The sequence below is a fragment of the Oenanthe melanoleuca genome, chromosome 8 (assembly GCF_029582105.1).
Source record: "Oenanthe melanoleuca isolate GR-GAL-2019-014 chromosome 8, OMel1.0, whole genome shotgun sequence".
NCBI lineage: Eukaryota > Metazoa > Chordata > Aves > Passeriformes > Muscicapidae > Oenanthe > Oenanthe melanoleuca.
Window position 1 is genome coordinate 21,592,430 of NC_079342.1, and position 19,968 is coordinate 21,612,397.

Here is a 19,968-nt window from a genome sequence, read left to right on the forward strand (position 1 = left end):
TAATGAACAGGAGACAGTTATAGATTTTTCTGCATTAATGGGTCTAAAACCTTTCACTTACAAGTAAAAACAAGCTGCTGTCCTCACCAAATCAAGTGACCACAGACTGGAATTGTCTTGTAGAACTACCTGCAAACCAGAATCACATGCAGACAGGGCCAGCTCAGGATGCCTCTGCAGTGCAGAAGTCTAATTTGCTGCTTTTTATCCTCCTCTTCCAAGCAGAAAATCTGTGATGAATAAGTTAATTCATTTCTCTGTGCTATGATGTTCTCCCATGCTGCAAAGTAAGCCACCTGCTAACTGGGATTACAACAAGCACCCTCACACTTCCCATTTTTTAATGAACTAATACTTCCAAACATAAATCTTATTTCAAATATCAAACACTACTGCACTAAATTAAGCACACATTTCCAGGAGCTCACTAAATATGCAGAACCTGAATACATTTTTACAGCAAAAAGCATACCTGAAATGACCACTTCAGGACATTTTTCAGCGTTAGCCATTGAGAACTGGCTCAAAAAAACCCGACTTCTTCAGCCCAGCTAGCAACAAAGAAGAGACATGTACCTGCTGGGGAGGACATGAGAGCCCTTCCATGGCATCACAACCAGCCAGAGAGAATGCAAGACCCTGAACTGTGATGCTGTGACCTGCACATTTAAATCTGGAGCTGCATGAAAAGACATGAAAATGAAGGTAGGAGAAACCATCTCTGAACTGCACAGCTAACATAACTACGACATGACAGCCATCATGTTAACAAATACTAAATGCATTGCTATGCTACACACAAGAACTACTGCGATTAAAACCTAAAGCTGATAAGACTTCTTACTTTGTCACCTGAAAATATACTGGGTCTGCAAAGAGGGCATCACCATTTTGTCAAAATTGCAAAGGAAGCTTGATTTTAATTTGATTTGCCTCTCTTCTGACTTATGCTATAAATTGTCCTGATAAAACTGTCCTGAAGGCAGTGAAGTCCCAGCAAATGCATATACAAGCACCTCCAGGATAGCAAGCACAAATAACAGGAAATAAAAGCCTTTTAATTACACACTTCCAATACAGCAGTGTATGGATTCAATTTTGTACCCTCTATAACCCAATACCAGTGCTCCCACAATCTGAGTACAGTTACAAACACACAGATCAAAATTATAGTTCCAGTGACATTTTTACCTTAGGAGGGAGAAAAAAAAAACGCTCACAAGAGAATGTTATTTGAACAGAGCTAATCCAGGCAACTCTGAAACCCTGCAAACTATTATTTGCACAACTGAGAGGGCAGTACTTGGTGAGGAATTAGCAATGAGAAAAAAAAGCAGGAGAAGTCAAAACCAGATTTGCCACCAAAGAATTTCACAGAAACATGTTCTGAGACCATGGTCTTATGTTGTCTTAGGACATGGGAAAATCCACGTTAAAATTATTTCTGCCCCCCGCCCCCCCCCCCCCCTTTTTTTTTTTTTTTGGACAAGTTACACTTAATTTAGGCCAGATCAACCTGATGCACTGCACAAGTACACAACACATCGTTGCTTGTCAGAAGGAAAGGACAGCATGGAGACAGAACCTTGGGAGGCAAAAAGGTGGAGCAACTCGTGCCGGTGCTGGCGATCCCGCTGCGGTGCCCCCAGTGCCAGGCTGATGTTACCGCGCTCATCACCGGCACTGCCGGGCTGGCAAACCGAGGAAAACCAACACGCCGTCCCAGAATGCACGGCAAAAAAACACCACATGCGTTTTGTACGGCATCAACTGGACAAACTGGAGAGTTTACACTTTTTATGAGCTAAATTAGAAGATGGATCCGTTTGGCTTGCTGCGGTGGGCTGTGAGGGCAGTGTGGGTACGGGCAGGTTGGCTGCTCCGCTGTTCGGGCGGGCAGAGGCTCACCCTGCGGTGAGGGCTCGGGCGGGCTGTGCTGTCCGGCAGCAGCGGGTCCCTGCCCTGCCCCGAGCAGCCAGGACGACAGCGGGTGCCGCGTTTCCCGGCAGTGCTCCATGGCCGAGCATTGTCACCTGTTCCCTGCTCGAGCCGGCACTGCCCGGGGGGACGGGCACGGGCGGGTCGCACCAGCTGGAGAACAGCCGGGAAGGCCCCGCTCTCCCGCCTCCCCCCGACCAGGCTGAGGGTATTTTAGAGATAAGGCGATATTATATCGCCTCTCATTGCTGGGAAATGTTTATTTTAGAGATGGAACTGCTGTTGCCCTCTCCGCCCCGCCGCTCCCGAGGGCTGCCCGTTACACCGCACCTCGGGGCACGGAGCACCCACCGGGCGCTCACCCGCCGGGCACCTCCTGCTTCCCGTCCCGCCGAGCCCGGGGACAGCCCCGACGCTCGGGGCGAGGTGGGCAGGAGGAGTTTGTGTGTCCCGGTGGGGACATGAGGAGAGGAACACGGCCAGCCCCCGCCCCGCTACCTTCGAGGGGAAAGCGGCCCCGACGGCGCGGGAGGAGCCCCCTCAGAGGGGCCGCGGCTCCTACCTGTGGCGGAGGAGCGGTGGCGCCGAGCCGGGACGGGACGAGCCGAGCCGGGACGAGCCGAGCCGAGCCGAGCCGAGCCGAGCGGTCCCGCGGCCGCTGCTCGCGTGGCGGGAGCCGCCCCCCCGCCGGCACCTGGGGCGGCCCCGGGGGCGGAGCGCGGCGGGGCGGGGGCGGGGGCGCGCGGGCAGCGCGGGAATGGGAATCGCCTCAGGCGCTCCTGGAGCCCCCTCGGGCTGGGAGAGTGTCCCGGGTGAGACCCAAACTTGCCGTTCTTATCGCACTTTCCGAACGGGCTGGGGTTCTCATCGGTAGCACCGTTAACTCTGAAGCCTGGCGATGGCCGCTGTGGCATCAGGCGCTACATTTCTACTGGTGAGAAGACAAAAATCGAGGCAGTGGCTGCGATCGAAGTCGTTCACATGAAGGAGGTCTGATGAAGAGGTTGTGGTGAACCCCCGTAGCTTTAAAACCCTTTAAACCTCAGAGAGACCTGACTGTGGTCTGTTCCTTTCTAGGAAAGCAAAATAACCTTTAGAGATGATGCCCTAGACAGAATGAACAAAATATTGGATTTTTAAAACATTTTAAACATTATGTGTGGCATAAATAAGAAGGTGCTTCCCTAAGAGCCAGCAGAGATGGCAGGATTTAATCAAGTGCCTCAGCACAAACACAAGGTCCTGCTGGGCCCCAGGAGAGGCTCCCTGTGAGGGAAGGCCAGAGCAGGAGGTGCTTTAAGGTACTGGACCTGAAGGGTTTCTGTCTTCAGGCAGCACCTCTGAACTCAAACCCCTAAAATTTGAGGGTGCAGATGTCTCTTCACCCTGCTATGACCTCCAGAGCACTGCTGCTTTCTTCTCAGTCTCATTGTAGCTTTTGTTTGATGTGCAGCACTTCAACTCAGCTTGGACACTGCCCACACAGCACAGGAATTTTGTCCACTTGTAAAAGCTTTTTGCACATCTGGTGATCTTCAGCATCTGATCCTCACCTCTGATCTTCGGTGGTCTTCAGGCTGCCTCACAGATCAACCAGCCCTTGGAGCATCTTGAGCTTTGTAACAGGTCAGCCACTTTAAAGGAGCCTGACAATTGATTTATTGCTACTTTTTGTCCAGGGCAGTTGACTAGTTACCAGTATTATGAGAATGCAGAAGGCCAGGGAGCATAGTCGTACTATATGACTAGAATATAGCTAAGGTGAGCATTTCAGGAACAATCACAGGAGAAATGCTGAGCAGCTTTAAGGAACATCTCTCTGCAAATCAGAGATGCCATAGAGCTTCTCTATTTTACTCGTCAGAACTATCTCCCAGGTGGCCCAGGGGAGAATTCTACCCAACATCAGAGTAATTTTCTACCCTCATCTAGGATGAAAATATGTATCTGCCATCAAAACCCCGACTAAAATTACTGTTATATAAACCAGGCCCTGATTCAAGCCTTAAGCAAACTATCAGTTTTGTGTAGGCAACTAGAAATAATCAGTGTAATAATAAGTATTTCAAAGACAGCCTAGAAGGCTTAACACCTAAAATAGTCTTTCTAGCTCCTTGCAATCCTCTCATTGCTGACGGATAGCTGACCTCTGCCTTTGCCAAAACCTGACTTCTCATCAACCCAGCATGGGTAGAGCTCTTCTCTCAGTCTGCTGGCTGGTCCTCAGTCTAGAAAATCATTGTGATCCCACAGCCCTATAAAGCACCATGACAGAATGCAAATGGTCATGGGCACATACCTGCACCTTTGATGCAAAGGACACATTATGGTTGAGGCTCACTTGGGCATCTGGCAGTGATCACCTGATTTGACACCCCATAACCACAGCCACAAGCTCAGAGCCACTGTTCAAGCCTAATTTCCAAAGGCTTTTCCAGATTTCATGCCTCCCCTGAAACACCAGTGCTTACCTACAAGCCCTTTCTTAGGGATAACCAAAAGAAGGCATGCACCCAGGTAATTAGGAGACAGGGGAATATGTAGTGATTTTTGCTGTCTATCACCTTGTTTAGACACATTTCTATAATTTATTGTGTGAATATTTTTTTTTCTCTCCTAGTGCACTTCCCTTCCAGGTTTTAATGTTGTACAGTCATGTATTGCTGATACCACTTCCAGTGGGGGAGATCATTGTTATTTTAGATTTATAGATGGGGAAATAAGGAAACAGGAAAAAACTCCCACAAGCACATGGAGGTGGAAGAGCAGATGCTGTACTTTGTCTTGTTTTCTGACATGTGGATCTATCTCACTCTCTCACAGCAGTCATGAGAGCACATTTATCAAACACGACATACATACTCTATCACTCTCTCAACATTTTAAATTCAAAACAGTGCATCCTCACATAGTGCAGTTGATCTGAAGAAACAAATTTAATCTTTTTTAAAAAGGGAATTAGAAAAAAATTAATTTATCAATTGATTTATTTATTCCTAAAGAAAGAGCAGCACCAAAAGAGTTAAATGATCTGTTGTCTAGGGGAGACAGGTAAAAACAAGACACCCACAAACAAAATCCTGAATAGGCAGCACTCACCCAGGTGCTTCTGCACTTCAGTGTGCAGTAAAGAGCATGTAAAGTCCATGCTGTGTCCCCAGGATTTGTGTGAATTTCATTCCCTCTAACAGGGCTAATGCACCCAAATCCTCACAAATGGCTCTTTAAACACTGTTCATAATATCAGAAACAGCACAATAAAGTGGCATCCAAATTTGACTGTGCTGCCAGTGCAGCTTCTTTTATGCACAGCATGTTATGTTGTGACCTGAAGCACTCTCAAAAAGCAGGAGTACATCTGCAGTTGTTATCAATTAATATTTCTGCAGCACATCTACCTACTTCATGCTGTGCATGTGCAAAATGGTCCAAAAATGAGTCCAAAAGAAACTCTAATCAGCAGCCAGTTACCTACAGCCTTAACCAAACTCAGTCCACACACTCCTGCCCCTTAGCTCTGCTCCAGCTCCTCCCTTGCCCTGACTTGGAGTGGTAACAATGGGATCATGACCTTCTGAGAAGGTGGAAACTCTAGGAAGTTGGTTCCCCTTCACTCCCCACATCACAGCAGAGACCTGGGAATGGAGGAGGAGATTCCTGTGTTGGCTGAAGGAAAACAGAACACAGGAGAAGCACCCACCATTCGAGATCCCATGCCCAGGTCGTACTCTGCCTGCTTCTTAAACCCTGCCTGCTCCCCCCATCCTGCCTGCTCCCACATCCTGTCTGATCCTGCACTTTTCCTGATTCCAGTGCCCTGCGCTGGGATGAGAGCCAGCACAGGCAGGTGTATAACAGCCTCTCTCACTGTTCTGAGTCAGAACCTGCAATGCTGTAAGCACAGGTCAGCCAGTCCCTCCTTCCAGCATAGTTGTGAGCGGAGAGGTTTGGGGTCTCTATTTTTCTTTTTTTTGTCCATAAGTAAAGGAACTTACTGCGGATTTCACCATCACAAAACAGTGCCATGACATTTTTCATAGCTTGGAGAGGATCACTCAAGCTTTGGTCCCTGTTCCCACTGCCTGTGGCAGGTCACAGGGGCTGGCTGGCACTTGTCAGTGAAGATTCCTCCTCCTGGGATGGTGCTGACGTGGTGGCACCGGGCTGGCGCTGCAATGGCAGGAGTGGTGCTCCCTGGACAATGGCAGGCCTGGGAACTGTGCACAGCCACACCTTGCTCTAGACAAACTTTGAAAGGAAAAGCAAACTGAGATTATTTGACTAACTGCTTAACAAATCAGCACCTGTTTCTTCAAGGAGGAAAGTGGGAATGGGTTAATACGCCAAATAGTTTTAAGACAAAGTGACTTTTAACATTTTGACAGACATTCATTATTGTTTCTTGGTTCCCTCCAGGCAGCAACCTTCCCTCTCCAGTCAGTGCCAAAGACAACTTACACAGCTGTCTCAAAAGGGGATGCAACCTTTTAGAGAAACCTCATCTTTGGCTTTGCTGTCTATGAAATAGACATGGATTTGCAGTGACTTTCCCTCTTCATTCCCACTCTCTGGAGAGAGTTCTGTTTAGAGTAATTCCATCTTTATTGCTTTCTGAATCTCCATCCTCATGCCTCAAGTTTAGATCCACCTATAGCGACGGTTGTTGCTAAGGAATAGCCCTGGAGTTGCTCTCCTGGCTGGGCAAAAACAAGCAGGCATAATTCCAGGTCAGCTGCAAATAAATATCACAGCATAACATAAATGCAAATACCTCTCCTCTCGCCAAAAGAGAAGTTTCATCACCTCCAACGACAGATGACCTCATATTCAAAGGAGTTTAATAATATTTCACTTCAGAGCTATTCATTACAGGAGCCCTAAGTGAGCTCTGAGTGATATGAAGCTCATTAGCAGTTTGATACAGGCCAGACACGGTGGCAAGCAGACAGACACAGGGATAAAAGTGTGCTTGAAGTAGATGACTCCTAAACTCAGCATGCCAGGATGACAGATGGGACACTCTGGCTGTGCAGGCATTCTTGGTTGTTGCAGTTTTGTTCCCTGCTGCTAAACATGGCAAAGGAAAGGTTTCCAGAGTCTCCAGCTGACACTTCCTTAAAGCTTGTCCAGCCTCAGGTGCACAAAACAACCTCTGCTCCCAGGCAGCCAGATGGGAGCTGCAATCCAGGCACTCCCTAATTAACTTTGGGGTTTTTTTCCTCTATAGGTTGTTTCTGGAAGAAAGGGGATTGACAGCATGTTTGTTTACATGAGATTGATTTGGCCTGGCAGTTCTTTGGGTCTGTACTAAGAATTTTGAAGTGTCTTTGGATTTTTTTTCACTATAGCAGGAGGAGCAACTGAGAATCCAAGGGGATTTCTAGATGTATCTGAAGAAGTGATCATGTAAGTTATTGCCAATCATACACAGATGGGCAGCACAAGAATCAACATTGATAGGGGCAAACTAATCTGAGGCCTTGGTTACTGAGCAGTGCTGCAGTATATCATTAACTTCTAACACAGCTACAGGAAACACTGACCAGCAAGCAGCTTCTCTAAGCCCTGGGGACCTGCTTGTGTGCATAAAGTCACACAACATACAAAAAGCAACTGCTAGGTGGATCCCTGTGCACAGAAGCAAATGCCAACCATCTGTAACACCTTATCAAGATTATGAAAAAGAAGGATGTAAAGAATCTGCAATAGGAGATAGCAGCAAAAATGTCCAGGTATGAAACTAATGGGTAGGAAAGAAAAAAAATACTTAAATGACAGATCAAAAGTAGGTTCACTCTGCAATCCAGAGGTATGAAACAGATTTTACACAAGATAACCAGTTGTCCCTAGAAATAAATCTGTGATAGCACAGAAATCATATTCTACTGAGACCCCAGCTAGACACCAAGCAGGCCAGCAAGTGCCAAGCTCCATCCTGCTACAGAGGACAAAGGCATGGTCTAAGAGCAAATGGAAGAGAGGGCAGGGAAGCTGCACCAACTCACTGTGCCTCAACATACAGAGGGTAGAGAGAAAGGAGGCACCTGAAGAACAAAGGAAAAAGGGTTATGAAATAGATTTTTCCTTCCATAGTACTAAGTCTGGAAGGCATGAAGTGCTAAGGAGAGGAGATGTGTGATAGAAGATGTGAAGGAGGATAATTTTGAATCAAGGTGGTCTTAAATGTAAAGGATGAAGCACATTGCCCGTACCTGTCACTGAGGGGAGATGTCTGTGGATGAAGAACTTTCTAAAAATTACGTTGAGGCCACATTGCTCCAGGCATCAGAGCATTTTGCAAAGAAAGGGACACTTGATGTACATCCCACAGGCTGCAGCTTCACTGCAGAGATAAGAGCAGGGCAGAGCTGCTGCAAAACCGTGCATGGAAACCCGCAGAGGTGCACCCTGCTAATTTGCATCAGAGATTATTTTTTAATTATGATTTGTTGAATCCAATCCCAGATGAACACGCAGCGTCCTCCCCCTGGTGGCAAGTAAAAAAACCTAGCAATGATTTTTTAGTCATGTCAATCTAAAGCTCTAAATAAAATGAGCATCAGATAGGAATATTTTTTTATTTGATCAACTGACAGAGCTGGGGAAAAATATAATATTTTGCACAATACAAACCCTTTTCTAAGGCTTATATAGATTTACTTTGAGGCTGATATGACTTGAGAGCTGCTGAGTTCAATTCCATTGTTCATTTATTAGACAATTTGCAAGAGAAGCAGAGGATAAAGTCTACAGAGTAATTATTAGCAGCTGAGCAGGATAATCACAATGTGCAATAATCCCATTAATTCCACTGAGTCCTTGCCTTTTAGTACCCAGTTGAGTTTCAGTGCTTAAAATTCCTTAGACAAACTTGTCTGGAAAGTAAAATTCCTAATCCTGCTGAACAGTAAAAATGGATTCAGTAGACAAGTTTGGTTTATTGCTATATTGTTATATATATATGGGTTATATATATATGGGTTTATCTTATTATTATAAACAATTTTCTCCTCCTAATGTCCTCAGATGGCTCTTCAGTTAAGTACCTGTAGAAAATTATCTCCTCATTTGTTATGGGAAGTTATGGCAAGTGTCTTTTGGTCAGGAATTTTTTCTGGAGATGACTGATTTGGCTGAGGGGAGAGCAGTAGGTGGTGGTTTTTTTTGGCTTTACTATGGCTTTCAACACTCTCCCAAAGCATCCCCATAGACAAACTGATGAAGTACAACCTAAATAAATGGGCAGTGAAATCGATTGAAAATTGGCAGAACAGCTGGCCTAAAGGGGGCTCATCATTACTGGAGTACCCTTGGTTGGTATTTTTTAACACCTAAGTCTGAGCAAACTGGCAGATGATGAAAAGCTGGGCAGAGGAGCTGATATCCAGCTAACGTGGTTGTGCTGCCACTGAGGACCTCAACGGGCTGGAGAAATGGGCAGAGAGGGTTGTCAGGAGGTTCAAAAAACGGAAATCCGAAGTTCCTCAGCTGGGGAGGAACAACCTGTACACAAGTAGAGTCTGGAAATCTGTTTTGCTGCACAGGAGAATATGGGAATCCAGGTGGAGAACAAGCTGATCATGAGCCAGCAATGCACCGATGTGACAAAGAAGCCTACAACATGCTGGGCTGCATTAGAAAAAGTGTCCCCAGCAGGTCAAGAGGGGTGACTTTACTCCCCTCTATTCTTCTCTTCAATAACAGTAAATAAACACATTGGCCTTCAACAGTGTGGGTAGTGTAAGAATGGCTGAATTGTAATTGTATGAAAAAACAAATTATGTCTTTCAATTATAAAAAGGAGAAACCTTCAGCTGTGACAGTGAACATTAATAATCACTGCAACACAAACAAAAATATCCCCCATGCTTAAGAATGTAAAGCTACGCCCTTAACCACAGAACACTCTCTGCATGCTTATGTTTAAAAAGGTTTAATTTTTTCACCCTGGTACAAAAATACAGTACAATGTGATGGCAAGGCATTCGCCAAAAACATTCAAAGAATAAAAGGGGAAACCCCGTAAAGCTTCAACATAACCCATCCTCACTTGATGGAACAATCAAAAGGTGAGTGCATAAGGAAAAAGTTCAACTTCTGCCCAAAGGCAAATAAAGATGAATCACAACAGTTTTACACAAAAATACATTTGCAGAGCTGATAATTCACATGCTACTTGGACATTCATGAAATGTATTCTACTTGGTGTAGTGGCAGAATTCATGGTTTTGGATATCTAGAAAACAACTGGCCCAGGAACATGCCCCTGTGATGGGAATGCCCAGTAAAAACTATGGGATCACATAATATCAGTGAGAAAAGAGAGATTCAACCCTGATTAGTCTCAAAATGATGGCTGTTTCTAGCTTTTCCCATCACATTGTTCTCAAATAGCATTTTCCCTACACACCTCCCTTTTAACATCAAATATTAGTGGTTGCTCAAACACACAGAGATGTGTTTGCACATTACCCAGTTGCAAAGAACCACCACAGTGCAAACTGCCAGGCAGAGAAAACACTGTAACTGTTGTGTGTGTGTGTGTGTGTGAACTCCAAACAGGGCTTAACCTAACATTGACAGGGGAATTATGTCCCTTCAGTGCATCTACATTCTTGGTCTGTTTAATAATTTCCTCTCAGTTTTGAAGTGATGAAAAGGTCTCATTCAGTGTATCCATTATAGTTCATCTCCCAGGTGCTTTTTGAAAGCATCGCCTGTCAGCTTCTCCTGGGCCTCTTTCATCCCTTGGACAACTGAAAGATTACACAGAGAGAAATCAGCTATTAATCTCAAGGTGAAAACATCAAGGTGAACTGGTATTGAAAGTGTTTTAAAACAACACAGTTACAGAATGTAGACCTACAGATTAATCTGTAAAAACAAACAAACAAACAAACAAACAAACAAACAAACAAACACAGTCCTGCACCCTTTTCCCAACTATGTTGGGAAATGGCTGGATCATGCAAATTCCAAGACTTCCTACACCACAACTGGAGATAAAATTAGGTCCTCCACTTTTAGTAGGTATTAAGGTGAATCATGATTGTGAATATGGTTCCTGAGGCATTAGAGAATCACTCACTTCCATTGTATTTAAACACTCCCAGTTATACTTTAACATAATTTCTCTCCACTGCCAAAGCTTCATGTCACTACAAATGCACTTCAAAGGACTTAGCACGTACCCTGATCAGCGTTGGTATAGAAATACTTGTAGCTGGGGTTTCCTCTCTCATTTATGATTTCTGGATGGACTTTTCCACTGGGGTCTATGAAACAAGAAATCCAGCAGGAAATTTAGGTGGAAACAGTAAGTACCCAGTGCTGTGAAAGGACAACAGCTGTGGATGCCTTACCCATGAAGAGGATTCTGGGAATGTAACCTCCATCAGGACTAAAGGCTTCATCCTTTGGCTCTTCATCATCCTACCACAGCAAGGCAGGAGAGAGGGAAGATATTAGCAAGACATCTAACAAAACATGGTGCCTTTCACAGAAACAAATTATTGCCTTCAGATTCTTTCTACTCTGAGCAATTTATATCTTGAACAGACCCTAAGTAACTGTAGCATCTTCCACTTTCAAAGGGAAGAAATTATATTATTATTTTTACCTACGTAAGTATAATTAGTGAAAATATTTTTTCTGGTCTGTCAATTTGCATTACCCACCCCACTCTGGTAGGTATAGGAATGTTTGATATATACTGAAATAATCAACATAAATTCCTTTCTTGTGAAAACTGATTCATACAAGGTACAAACTGTTAAAGAGACAATGACAGAGAGCCAGGTTTATAAACACAATTAAAATAACCAGACTGGAAAAAAGTATTTTTAAAACAATGAGCTCTATCAATCAATCAATCCTGAATGTCTATTCAGGAGTGCAGGATTTAGGATGTACACAAAACAGGGGGCAATCAGTTGAGTCAGATTCCAAATGCTTCATTACTAGCCAGAACATGGATACAGAGCAGAAGGCAGCCTACCTCAAGGTTGACCATAACAAAATTATGGGCAAGTTCAGAGATCTCCTTGGATTCAGCAAACTTTGGCTTTAAAGCTAAATTTAAAAAAATAATTTAAAAGAGGTATGTAAAAACAGTGGAAAATATTTCAGACTTTCAGGTCAGTATCAAAATATCCACTTCATCCCTCCCTCTGGAGAGGTGGCACTTTACAATAAGCAGTGAGTAAATGGAATATATGTATCCAACCCTTCCAGCCCGGCTTGGAATAGGACGTACCTGAAGCAATTCTTGCTTGACAGCCATGGGCTAAAGCCTGCCCAGCAAACACAAGTGGTCAGATTTGATCCAGTGCAACAGGAGCAGAAATCCTGCTGTGAACCACCACTCCCACTCAACTACCTCATCCTTTAGGGTTTACCCATACACTCAGCTTATTTGTTTGCTATGGCACTGTCACATGATACTACTCTCAAAGAAATACAAATACCATTAGTTACATTTTGGATGCAAAGTTCATATTTCTCATGGCTACATGATTCCTATAAAAAGGTTCATTAGAAATTTCAGCAAGCTCTAGTATTAAATGCACTTACCTTTGCAAGCTCCACACCAGGACTTGTGGATGATAACCATAAGAGGCAAACCACTAACAAAAAGAAGAAAGAAAATTGTCAAAGAAATTCTATTACATGTACATTTTAACAGCCAAGGCTTCCTTGAAGGCTAAGAAATAAGTCTGATGTAAAGAGATTATGTGGTGCTCTAAGACTGTCTTGCAAAAAGTTATCCCAATCTTAAAACATGTGATAAAATAACTTCTTATAGCTGCCAGCCAATAACTGCTTATGTAGAGGAGACTTTCTCTTCTTAGTTTAAATTTCTCAGATACACAACTGGTCGTGCTTTTTTTTCCTGGATTACTGGAAATGGTTCATGACAGCAGCTGCTTGAGAGATCTCAGGATGGATTTTTGTGGCTGCTTAAGGCAATCCAGTAGGTGACAATCTCTCCCCATTACAGCCCACATGTCTCGGTCACCTCCTGTGACTAAGGCCCTCCACTGAGCAACCAGCAAAGCCAATAACCCAGCAAACCCTCTGGCTGCCTGCATGGCTTCCTACACATTGTATGCTGAAACTAATTGTGAGGGATGTGTCCAGTACCAGGGCCAAGAAGAAGAGGGAGTCTGTGAGGAACTGCAGCCTAAACAAAGTGCAACACAAAAGGACCAAAGTTATTTTTGCTTTCACTCTTTCCAAATAATTAATTTTACCTTTACTAGCTATGCTACCCAGAGGTTAAGTTTCCATGTAATAATAATATGGCTTCCAAAATAGTAAGAACAGCCTAAAACTAGGTGAAGGAGAGGAAGGAATCTGGAGAGAACATCCTATATGGATATCTCTTTTAAGAAAGCAAAGCAAACTCTAATCTTTTGCTGACTGTAAACTCTGCACCATATTAGGGGGTAAAAATAAAGTCAAATTTTCATACATATGAATTATTAACACCTTAGCACAGAACAACACTAATTACTAGTAGAACTGATGTATGGGCTTTTCTTTAGCTGTAAATAGATATGAAAGCAAATCTCTACTTAGCAGTGTTCAGTAATGAACTTTAGAATGACAAAAGGGTGCAAAGGAGGCCATTAACATTTAGAATTGTTCAAACACAAATTTGCCATCTATAATTAACTGATATGTCATCAAGTTTGTATCTGTTTGCAGTAAGGAGCAAGAACACACATTTCCCTAGTAAAGTTTTCACTGTGTCAGTGCCCTCTCACTGATGATGAAAAACAACTTATTTTCATTGTTTCTAGAGAGTCCAAAATTACTTTGCTTCTTTCTTGAGGAGAGGCTGATTTAAGACTGGATTTAAGACTGTTTTCATCATCAAGGATCAGGGATTCATGTTGAAAGAGTTCAATCTGGTGGTCAATACCACCACACACTTTTTAAAGAGAACTTTTAAAAGCAGATTTTAAATAAAATGCTCAATTCCTCGAAATACCAACTCTTAGTCAGTGAGAACTCACAGTGGTTTGAGATAATTTATATTTTCTCTGCTTTGTTCTCTTTGCTTTTACTGTTAAGATTAACTTGTTTACATAAAAACATTTTTATAGTAATTTCTCAGTTCTGTAGTGCATAAAGCCCCTTAGCAGCAGCTGTATCAGACACTGTAACTGAAGTAACCCCTCCTGCCCCACTTCACCATTTCGTCCCAGTGACCACTACACTAAAATTAAAACCAAAAGCTACCATTTATTAGAATGAAGAATGAAGCATCCACCAGAAAGTGAGTTTATATAAGTTGTACCCAAAATGACTGGAAACTTAGCTAACCATCACAGCCAGTACAGACTTATGAGTTCCACACAGAACAAACACTGTCATTTTAGCTCATTTTTCCTATGACAGAACTCATTCTTAAGCAATTCATGTTTTTAACAGAGTTATAATGATGACCTTGAAGAAAAAAGACATGGCAAAGTTATTTCAATAAAATAGTCCTGCAAGTAAATTAAGACTTTACTCCATTTAAGGCACATATTTTATTATTAGACCTGAAACAGAGATGTTTGAGTTTGTTAAGCCAGCACCCTTTTGCAGTGCAGAGTTGAAAATCTCTTGGGCTCAGTCAGATTTTTTGAAACAGTCACGTCCTAAAAATATAGCCTGTTCCAGTTCTGGACCTGAAGTCTCTTCTATAGTTTGACATTATCTGGAGGCAGCTCTGGAAAACCAATCTTCTTATTCCAAGCATACACATGCCAATGTGAGGGGAAAAGTTTTCCCTACAGTCATCACCTTTTGCACTTTCATGCCACACTATTTGAGTACTGGGGTTTGCGTCTCCACAGGAGACCTCACTTGCTTGGGGATGCACAGTAGCTCTCCTTTTTGCAGGATGCCAGTGGGGAGAACGCAGGTATGAGGAATTGCTTCCCCAGAGATCCCCCCAGCAATGCAGCTGGCTCGGCTGCGGCAAAGACACGGCCCCACCTTCCCAGAGCTGCTGCTGCCAAGTGCTCCGACCCCCGACAGGTGGAAACCGGGCTCTGCACGGTCTGTGCTGAAGTCACATTCTTCCCGCTGCGAGCACCTCGGGGCCCGACCACCGTCCCTGCTGAGTGGCACAGGTGACACTTCACTGGATGCTGCGGCTGAGGTACTGCAGGAACATGCTGGCCAGCTGGGGCAGGTTTTCATCGCTGGGCTGCATCTTGGTGTAGCTGATGAACTGCCTCCGCAGCCGGCTCAGCTCAGCCACGCTCACGGGCCGGCTCAGCACCAGCCCCTCGGGCACGCCGGGGACGCGGATGGTCTCTCCGGGCTGCGCGCCGCTCCTCTGCGCGGCCAGCACGGCGGCCAGCACGTCCTGGGTGACGCGGTCCAGCTGGTGCAGGAAGCCGCAGGACTGCAGCGGCTGCGCGCGGGTGGCGCGGTGCGGCGGCGGCGGGGCGCTCTCGAACAGCGCGGCGCGGATGGCGCCCAGCGGCAGCGGCTCCTCCCCGCGCACCGTGAACAGCGGCCGGTCCCAGCGGCAGCTCGGCTCGGGCTCCTCGAAGGGCGGCTCGTCGGGGCCGCCCGCGCCGCCGGCGCAGTGCAGCACGCAGCGCGCCGTGCCTGCCTGCCGCGCCGCGCAGTACAGCTCGTAGCGGATGCTCCGCAGCTCGTTGCCCGCGTCCACGATCACCACGTCCCGCCGGCTCAGCCGCCGCTCCACCTCGGCCCGCAGCTCCGCCCGGCCGCCCTCCGCCTCGGCCACGACGTGCGCCGGCCGCTCCGGGCCGCCCAGCGCCTCCCGCAGCTCGGCCGCCCGCCGGCTCTTGCCGCTGCCCGGCCGCCCGCACAGCACCACCAGCGGCATCGCCCCGCCGGCCTCACCCGACCCGGACGTGGAGCGATTGCTTCCGGCGGCCACACTCCCAGCTCGGCCCGGCCGCCCCGCGCAGCCCCGGCGCGCTGCTCCTCCCCAGGGCCGCGAGAATCCCGCCCCAGCACGGCTGCGGCGTCCCGCTTAAAAACGCCATCGCAGCAGCTGCTGCAACGAAGGGACCGCGCCCTCTCCCGCAGGGAATTTAAAACTGAGAACTCCCCAGCGTCCCACGACATTAGGCAGTTTCGGAATCGAAGGTTCGAAACTTCCTAGACCACCGGGTCTGGTGCATCTCACTCGATTCATCTCAGATAATTTTGTGTAATTTTTCATCTCCAGATTTATGGTCAGACTTAGAAAAAAATTATTTTGAGAGCATTGCTGTGCATCAGCAATGAAAGGAGAGAGTGTGGTTCACACCCATCCCATCCCTTGCTGCAGAGTCTTTTTGAGCAGGAACACTAATCCTAACTAAACCTGAGAGCTCAGACCTTGCCATCCCTCCCATTCTCCTATGTCTCATTTTAAAGCTTTCTCTGCTGCATTGCAAAACAATGGTACAATTATAACTGCAAATACTGAAATAGTCTGCTTTTTTTTTTCTTTTTTTTTTTTTTTTTTTTTTTTTTTTTTTTTCCCAAAAATGCTAAAGTATCAAGTTATAAAAACTTGTAAGATTTCTGAAGTGTACCATCTGGGTTAATTCAATGTCTACACTGGAGTGTAGAATTTGCTAGATGGATCAGTTTGAGAGCAGAGCAAAATTAAACAGCAAACCTGGAAGGCATGAGCAATTTCTGCTCATGTCAGCATTGTCAGATCTAGGTTATAAAGTTAAAATACATGTAGAATTTATAAGCATGCCATTCTCCTTCTTGCATTTTAACAAGAAGCAGAAGAAAGTCTGAGGGAAAAAAAAAGTCAAGATGTCATTTTTCAAAGAGATAGTGCTCTTTTTAGAATTTAAGCCTAGCCCAAACCAGGTTCTGTCAGTTCACTACGGTGTCAAACACTTTCAGATTTTTGCTGCAGATGGAAACAAAATACCTCATGCTGAGACCTCATCTGAGGCACAGGGAATTTTAGGGAAGCTCTTAGCACTGCTGAGTTTAAGGGCATTGAGCACCACTTACACTTGCACTTGTGTGTTTGAGAGCCATATATTTCTTTACAATGATAAATAATTATTTTCTTGTTTCAAAGACACGATAGGGCTTCAATCATTTAATTAGACTGCAGTAATTAAACATAGGTGGTGCCTTAGGAAAGTTAACAAAATTCAGTATTTTCTCTCCAATAAACTGTAGGGATCTGAAGAGTCTAAGGATCTAAACCACCCTCATTTTTGTTAATAAAGACTCTTTTCTATGGTTAAATTTAGGGCTGAAATAGAACATTTGTGAATGCTTCTGAACACACATTTCTGTATCTAAAACTAACAGACATACCTGGCTGCTGCCTCTTTCTTCCCATCTTCTAGTGTTCTCCAGTGAATATGATCTCCAAAACCTGCCAGAGAGAAGGGTTTATAAATGCTGCATAATTTAACATGTCAGCTAACAGAGGAAAACAGCCCAACCCTTGAGAATATTTTCAACTCATTTTATATTCTATTTTAAATCCAACTATAGCCCCACTTCAGGACAGACTTTTGCAAATACTTACAGCCCATACAGTCTTATAAGGAATCCCATTGAAATTAATTAACAAAAACATACCATGCTCATGAATATTTCTATATATACATGTAAATGACACTAAAATCCATCAGATATTAAAATTGAAGTGCCTTCTGATTACTCTCTGTTCTTTTTCAATCTGTGAACATTTATTATCTGATGAATGACAAGTTAAACATGTCAGCATTCCTAAATCCACTGAAGGTGAACTAAATTGAAACTTAAAATTTTCTAGGCCAATATATGATCATTAATTGCTCTAAAGCTATCATGCTAAGTATTCCTGCTGATGATAATATCATGGAAGAACAAGAAAGAACAGCATTACACAGATTTCTGAGTGTTACAGTGACTGAACTAAGCAGGAAAAATTTTATCTGCCGTCCAGATAATTGTTACGTCAATTGACTTAAGAGTGAGTCAGTGTGTGTTTAACAGCTGCAAAGCAGCGACTGCCAGGGTTGGGTTTTTTTAGCAGCCAACACAGTACATGGCCAAAAGCCACTTGGAGAGCTTAAGTGAAGGAGATCCAGGAGCTGTACAAAGAGGAACTCTCTTGGAACACCACCTCAGAGGTCTTGGTTCCAGTAATTAACAATTACTGTGCTGGACAGCCAAACGTGAGCCTCGGCTTGCCCCTTCCCATCCCTACGGGTTTGGATTAGTCAGGAACCAAAGGTGGTGAGGGGAGCAGATTTTGGGAGCTACACAGAGCCACAGACTGCCCAGTGCTGACACAGGGGAATATGGACATGGTTTCCAATAGCCAGCTATGGCAAGGAGGCTGGAGAAAGCCTAAAACACCGTCAGCAAGTCTTCAGGACACCTCAGTTCAGCATCCGGGAGGTGAGGACAGTGGCAGTGTTTGTGTTACCTGATCGCTGCTGATATGGGCAAGTGTGAACATAAGTGATGCAACACATCAAACAGATGAGCTCACAGCAGGGTGAGGATGCTGTTCCTGTCCCCTCACACCCACACAGCAGCTGCTGAGGCAGCCTCGGACACAGGGCTACGTTAGTACGAGCTCAACATCCCAGAGCAAAACCCAGCCGGATCAGCACAAATCACTTTTACCCAGAATATCGACATATCAGCTATTTCAGTCAAAGACCAAAATGTTAAAACAGGGAAAACCTTATATTGTTCTAGCTGGGAAACACTTTTCAAAAGGTTTCTCTGTTTAAAGCAAACCTCACTTTGTGGTGAGTTTCAGTGGGTTTTTAAAAGCATTGCCCAACACATTACAGACTGTATCTTTTGAATGAAAGTCAGCTGGGGAATTAAAGGGTGAGTGGCTGGCTGAAATCCACACCACAGCTTTGCTGTCATTGATCAAATTGGTTACAACCAGCCTTGAGGAGGAGATTTAACTCCACGGCAAAGCCACCACCTGAGGTGAAGCTCAGGCCGGGGGTGAGCCGGGCTATTAGACACGGTTTAGACAAGGAGCCCGGGCAAGCCGAGAGCGAGGTGAGGAGCGGTCACGAAGGGCAAGGGAAGCCGAGGGCGGAGGGAAGGGCCATTCATCGCCTGCCAGGAGCCTGGCGGAGGCTGGGCCGGCACGGGGCACCAGGCACGGCGGCACCGAGGGGCTGCTACCCCAGGGAGTCCCTCGGGACGGCTTCAGCCAGAACCGAACCGCGACGGCGGAGACCCCGCAAAGCCCCCGCGCCTCCAGAGCCCGAAGCTGCGCTCTCGGCCCCCGTGGCCTGAGGGGACCGGACCCGCCCCGAGTGGGGAGAGAAGTTGAGGAAAGCCCGAAGAAAGCGTTTTTGTCTGACCCTTTCCGAGCCCTCCCGCGGCGGAGGCGGCGCAGGCCGCCAGCACCAGGCACAGGCAGACGACGGAGGCTGCCGCGGGCTGAGCCTTCATGGTGTCGGCGCGGGTAGCGGCGACACCCGGGTACGGCCCCGAACCTCCGGACAGGACAGAACCCGCTTAGCTGGATTTTTTTTCCTCTTTTTTTCCCCGTTTTTTAAAGCCCAGGAAATGATGTATGGCGGATGTGGGCGGTGCGCCGCCCTCACGGCTCGGCCCGCGAGTGCTGGGGGAGGCCCCCGGCGGGAACGGTGTGGGGGGCTCGGGGTGATCTCAGCTCCTTACAGGGAGCCAGGACCCCCGGGGCAGAACTTATCGCACCGGGGCCCCAGAGCCCTGGCTACTCCCCCTGGTCAAACCCCAGCGTTATCCCGACGGGAGCAAGCAGCTGTGGGAGGGAGGTGGTTCCAGATTTATTTTCTCCTTCCCAAATAAACCCTTTTGTCGCGCTGATCTCGAGTTGCCCAGGTGTCGGGAAGGCAAAACCGACCGCAAGAGCAGCGTGTGAGGGAGGTTTCACTAAAGGAGACAGAACCACTGGTGACGCGTTTGGAAGCGCCGCGTCCCGGGTTTGGGTCACAGGATGCTGCTCCCTGCCCCGGGGCACGGGCGGCTGCTGCTCCCTGCAGACTACAACTCCCAGGAGCTCTTTGCGCGCCCTTC

The 19,968-nt window shown here is 46.0% G+C and overlaps 3 protein-coding genes across 5 annotated transcripts in view; all 3 read right to left on the reverse strand.

Moving 5' to 3' along the window:
* RAB3B (RAB3B, member RAS oncogene family) overlaps nucleotides 1-2,650 on the reverse strand; it is a 50,594-nt gene extending 47,944 nt beyond the window's left edge. Inside the window, exon 1 of one of the 3 annotated variants that reach the window (XM_056497545.1) lies at nucleotides 2,501-2,650. The gene's annotated coding sequence lies outside the window, so the exon portion shown is untranslated. Of the gene's footprint in view, nucleotides 1-2,436 lie in introns of all 3 variants that reach the window. The other 2 variants (XM_056497543.1, XM_056497544.1) reach the window with 2 other exon arrangements.
* Nucleotides 2,651-9,855: 7,205 nt separating this feature from the next.
* Nucleotides 9,856-19,925, reverse strand: TXNDC12 (thioredoxin domain containing 12). The gene is made up of 7 exons (XM_056497549.1): nucleotides 19,269-19,925; nucleotides 17,254-17,314; nucleotides 12,511-12,563; nucleotides 11,936-12,009; nucleotides 11,301-11,370; nucleotides 11,130-11,213; nucleotides 9,856-10,694 (listed from the first exon to the last, which is right to left on the reverse strand). The coding sequence occupies exons 1-7, from the start codon at nucleotides 19,357-19,359 to the stop codon at nucleotides 10,618-10,620; spliced, it is 510 nt and encodes a 169-aa protein (XP_056353524.1). The 5' UTR covers nucleotides 19,360-19,925; the 3' UTR covers nucleotides 9,856-10,617.
* Nucleotides 14,163-16,420, reverse strand: KTI12 (KTI12 chromatin associated homolog). Its single transcript, XM_056497547.1, has one exon. It carries the CDS (start codon nucleotides 15,794-15,796, stop codon nucleotides 15,074-15,076), a length of 723 nt encoding a protein of 240 aa, XP_056353522.1. The 5' UTR covers nucleotides 15,797-16,420; the 3' UTR covers nucleotides 14,163-15,073.
* Nucleotides 19,926-19,968: the final 43 nt, after the last annotated feature.

What these genes read in the sequence shown, in the direction of transcription:
- KTI12 (XM_056497547.1), bottom strand. Translation starts at nt 15,796, where the DNA reads ATGCCGCTGGTGGTGCTGTGCGGGCGGCCGGGCAGCGGCAAGAGCCGG.
- TXNDC12 (XM_056497549.1), bottom strand. Translation starts at nt 19,359, where the DNA reads ATGAAGGCTCAGCCCGCGGCAGCCTCCGTCGTCTGCCTGTGCCTGGTG. An exon ending in CTGGTGTGGAGCTTGCAAAG is followed by an intron (nt 12,010 to 12,510) that starts GTAAGTGCATTT and finishes TTTTAAATTTAG; the next exon opens with CTTTAAAGCCAAAGTTTGCT. An exon ending in CTATACCAACGCTGATCAGG is followed by an intron (nt 10,695 to 11,129) that starts GTACGTGCTAAG and finishes GTAATCTTTCAG; the next exon opens with TTGTCCAAGGGATGAAAGAG.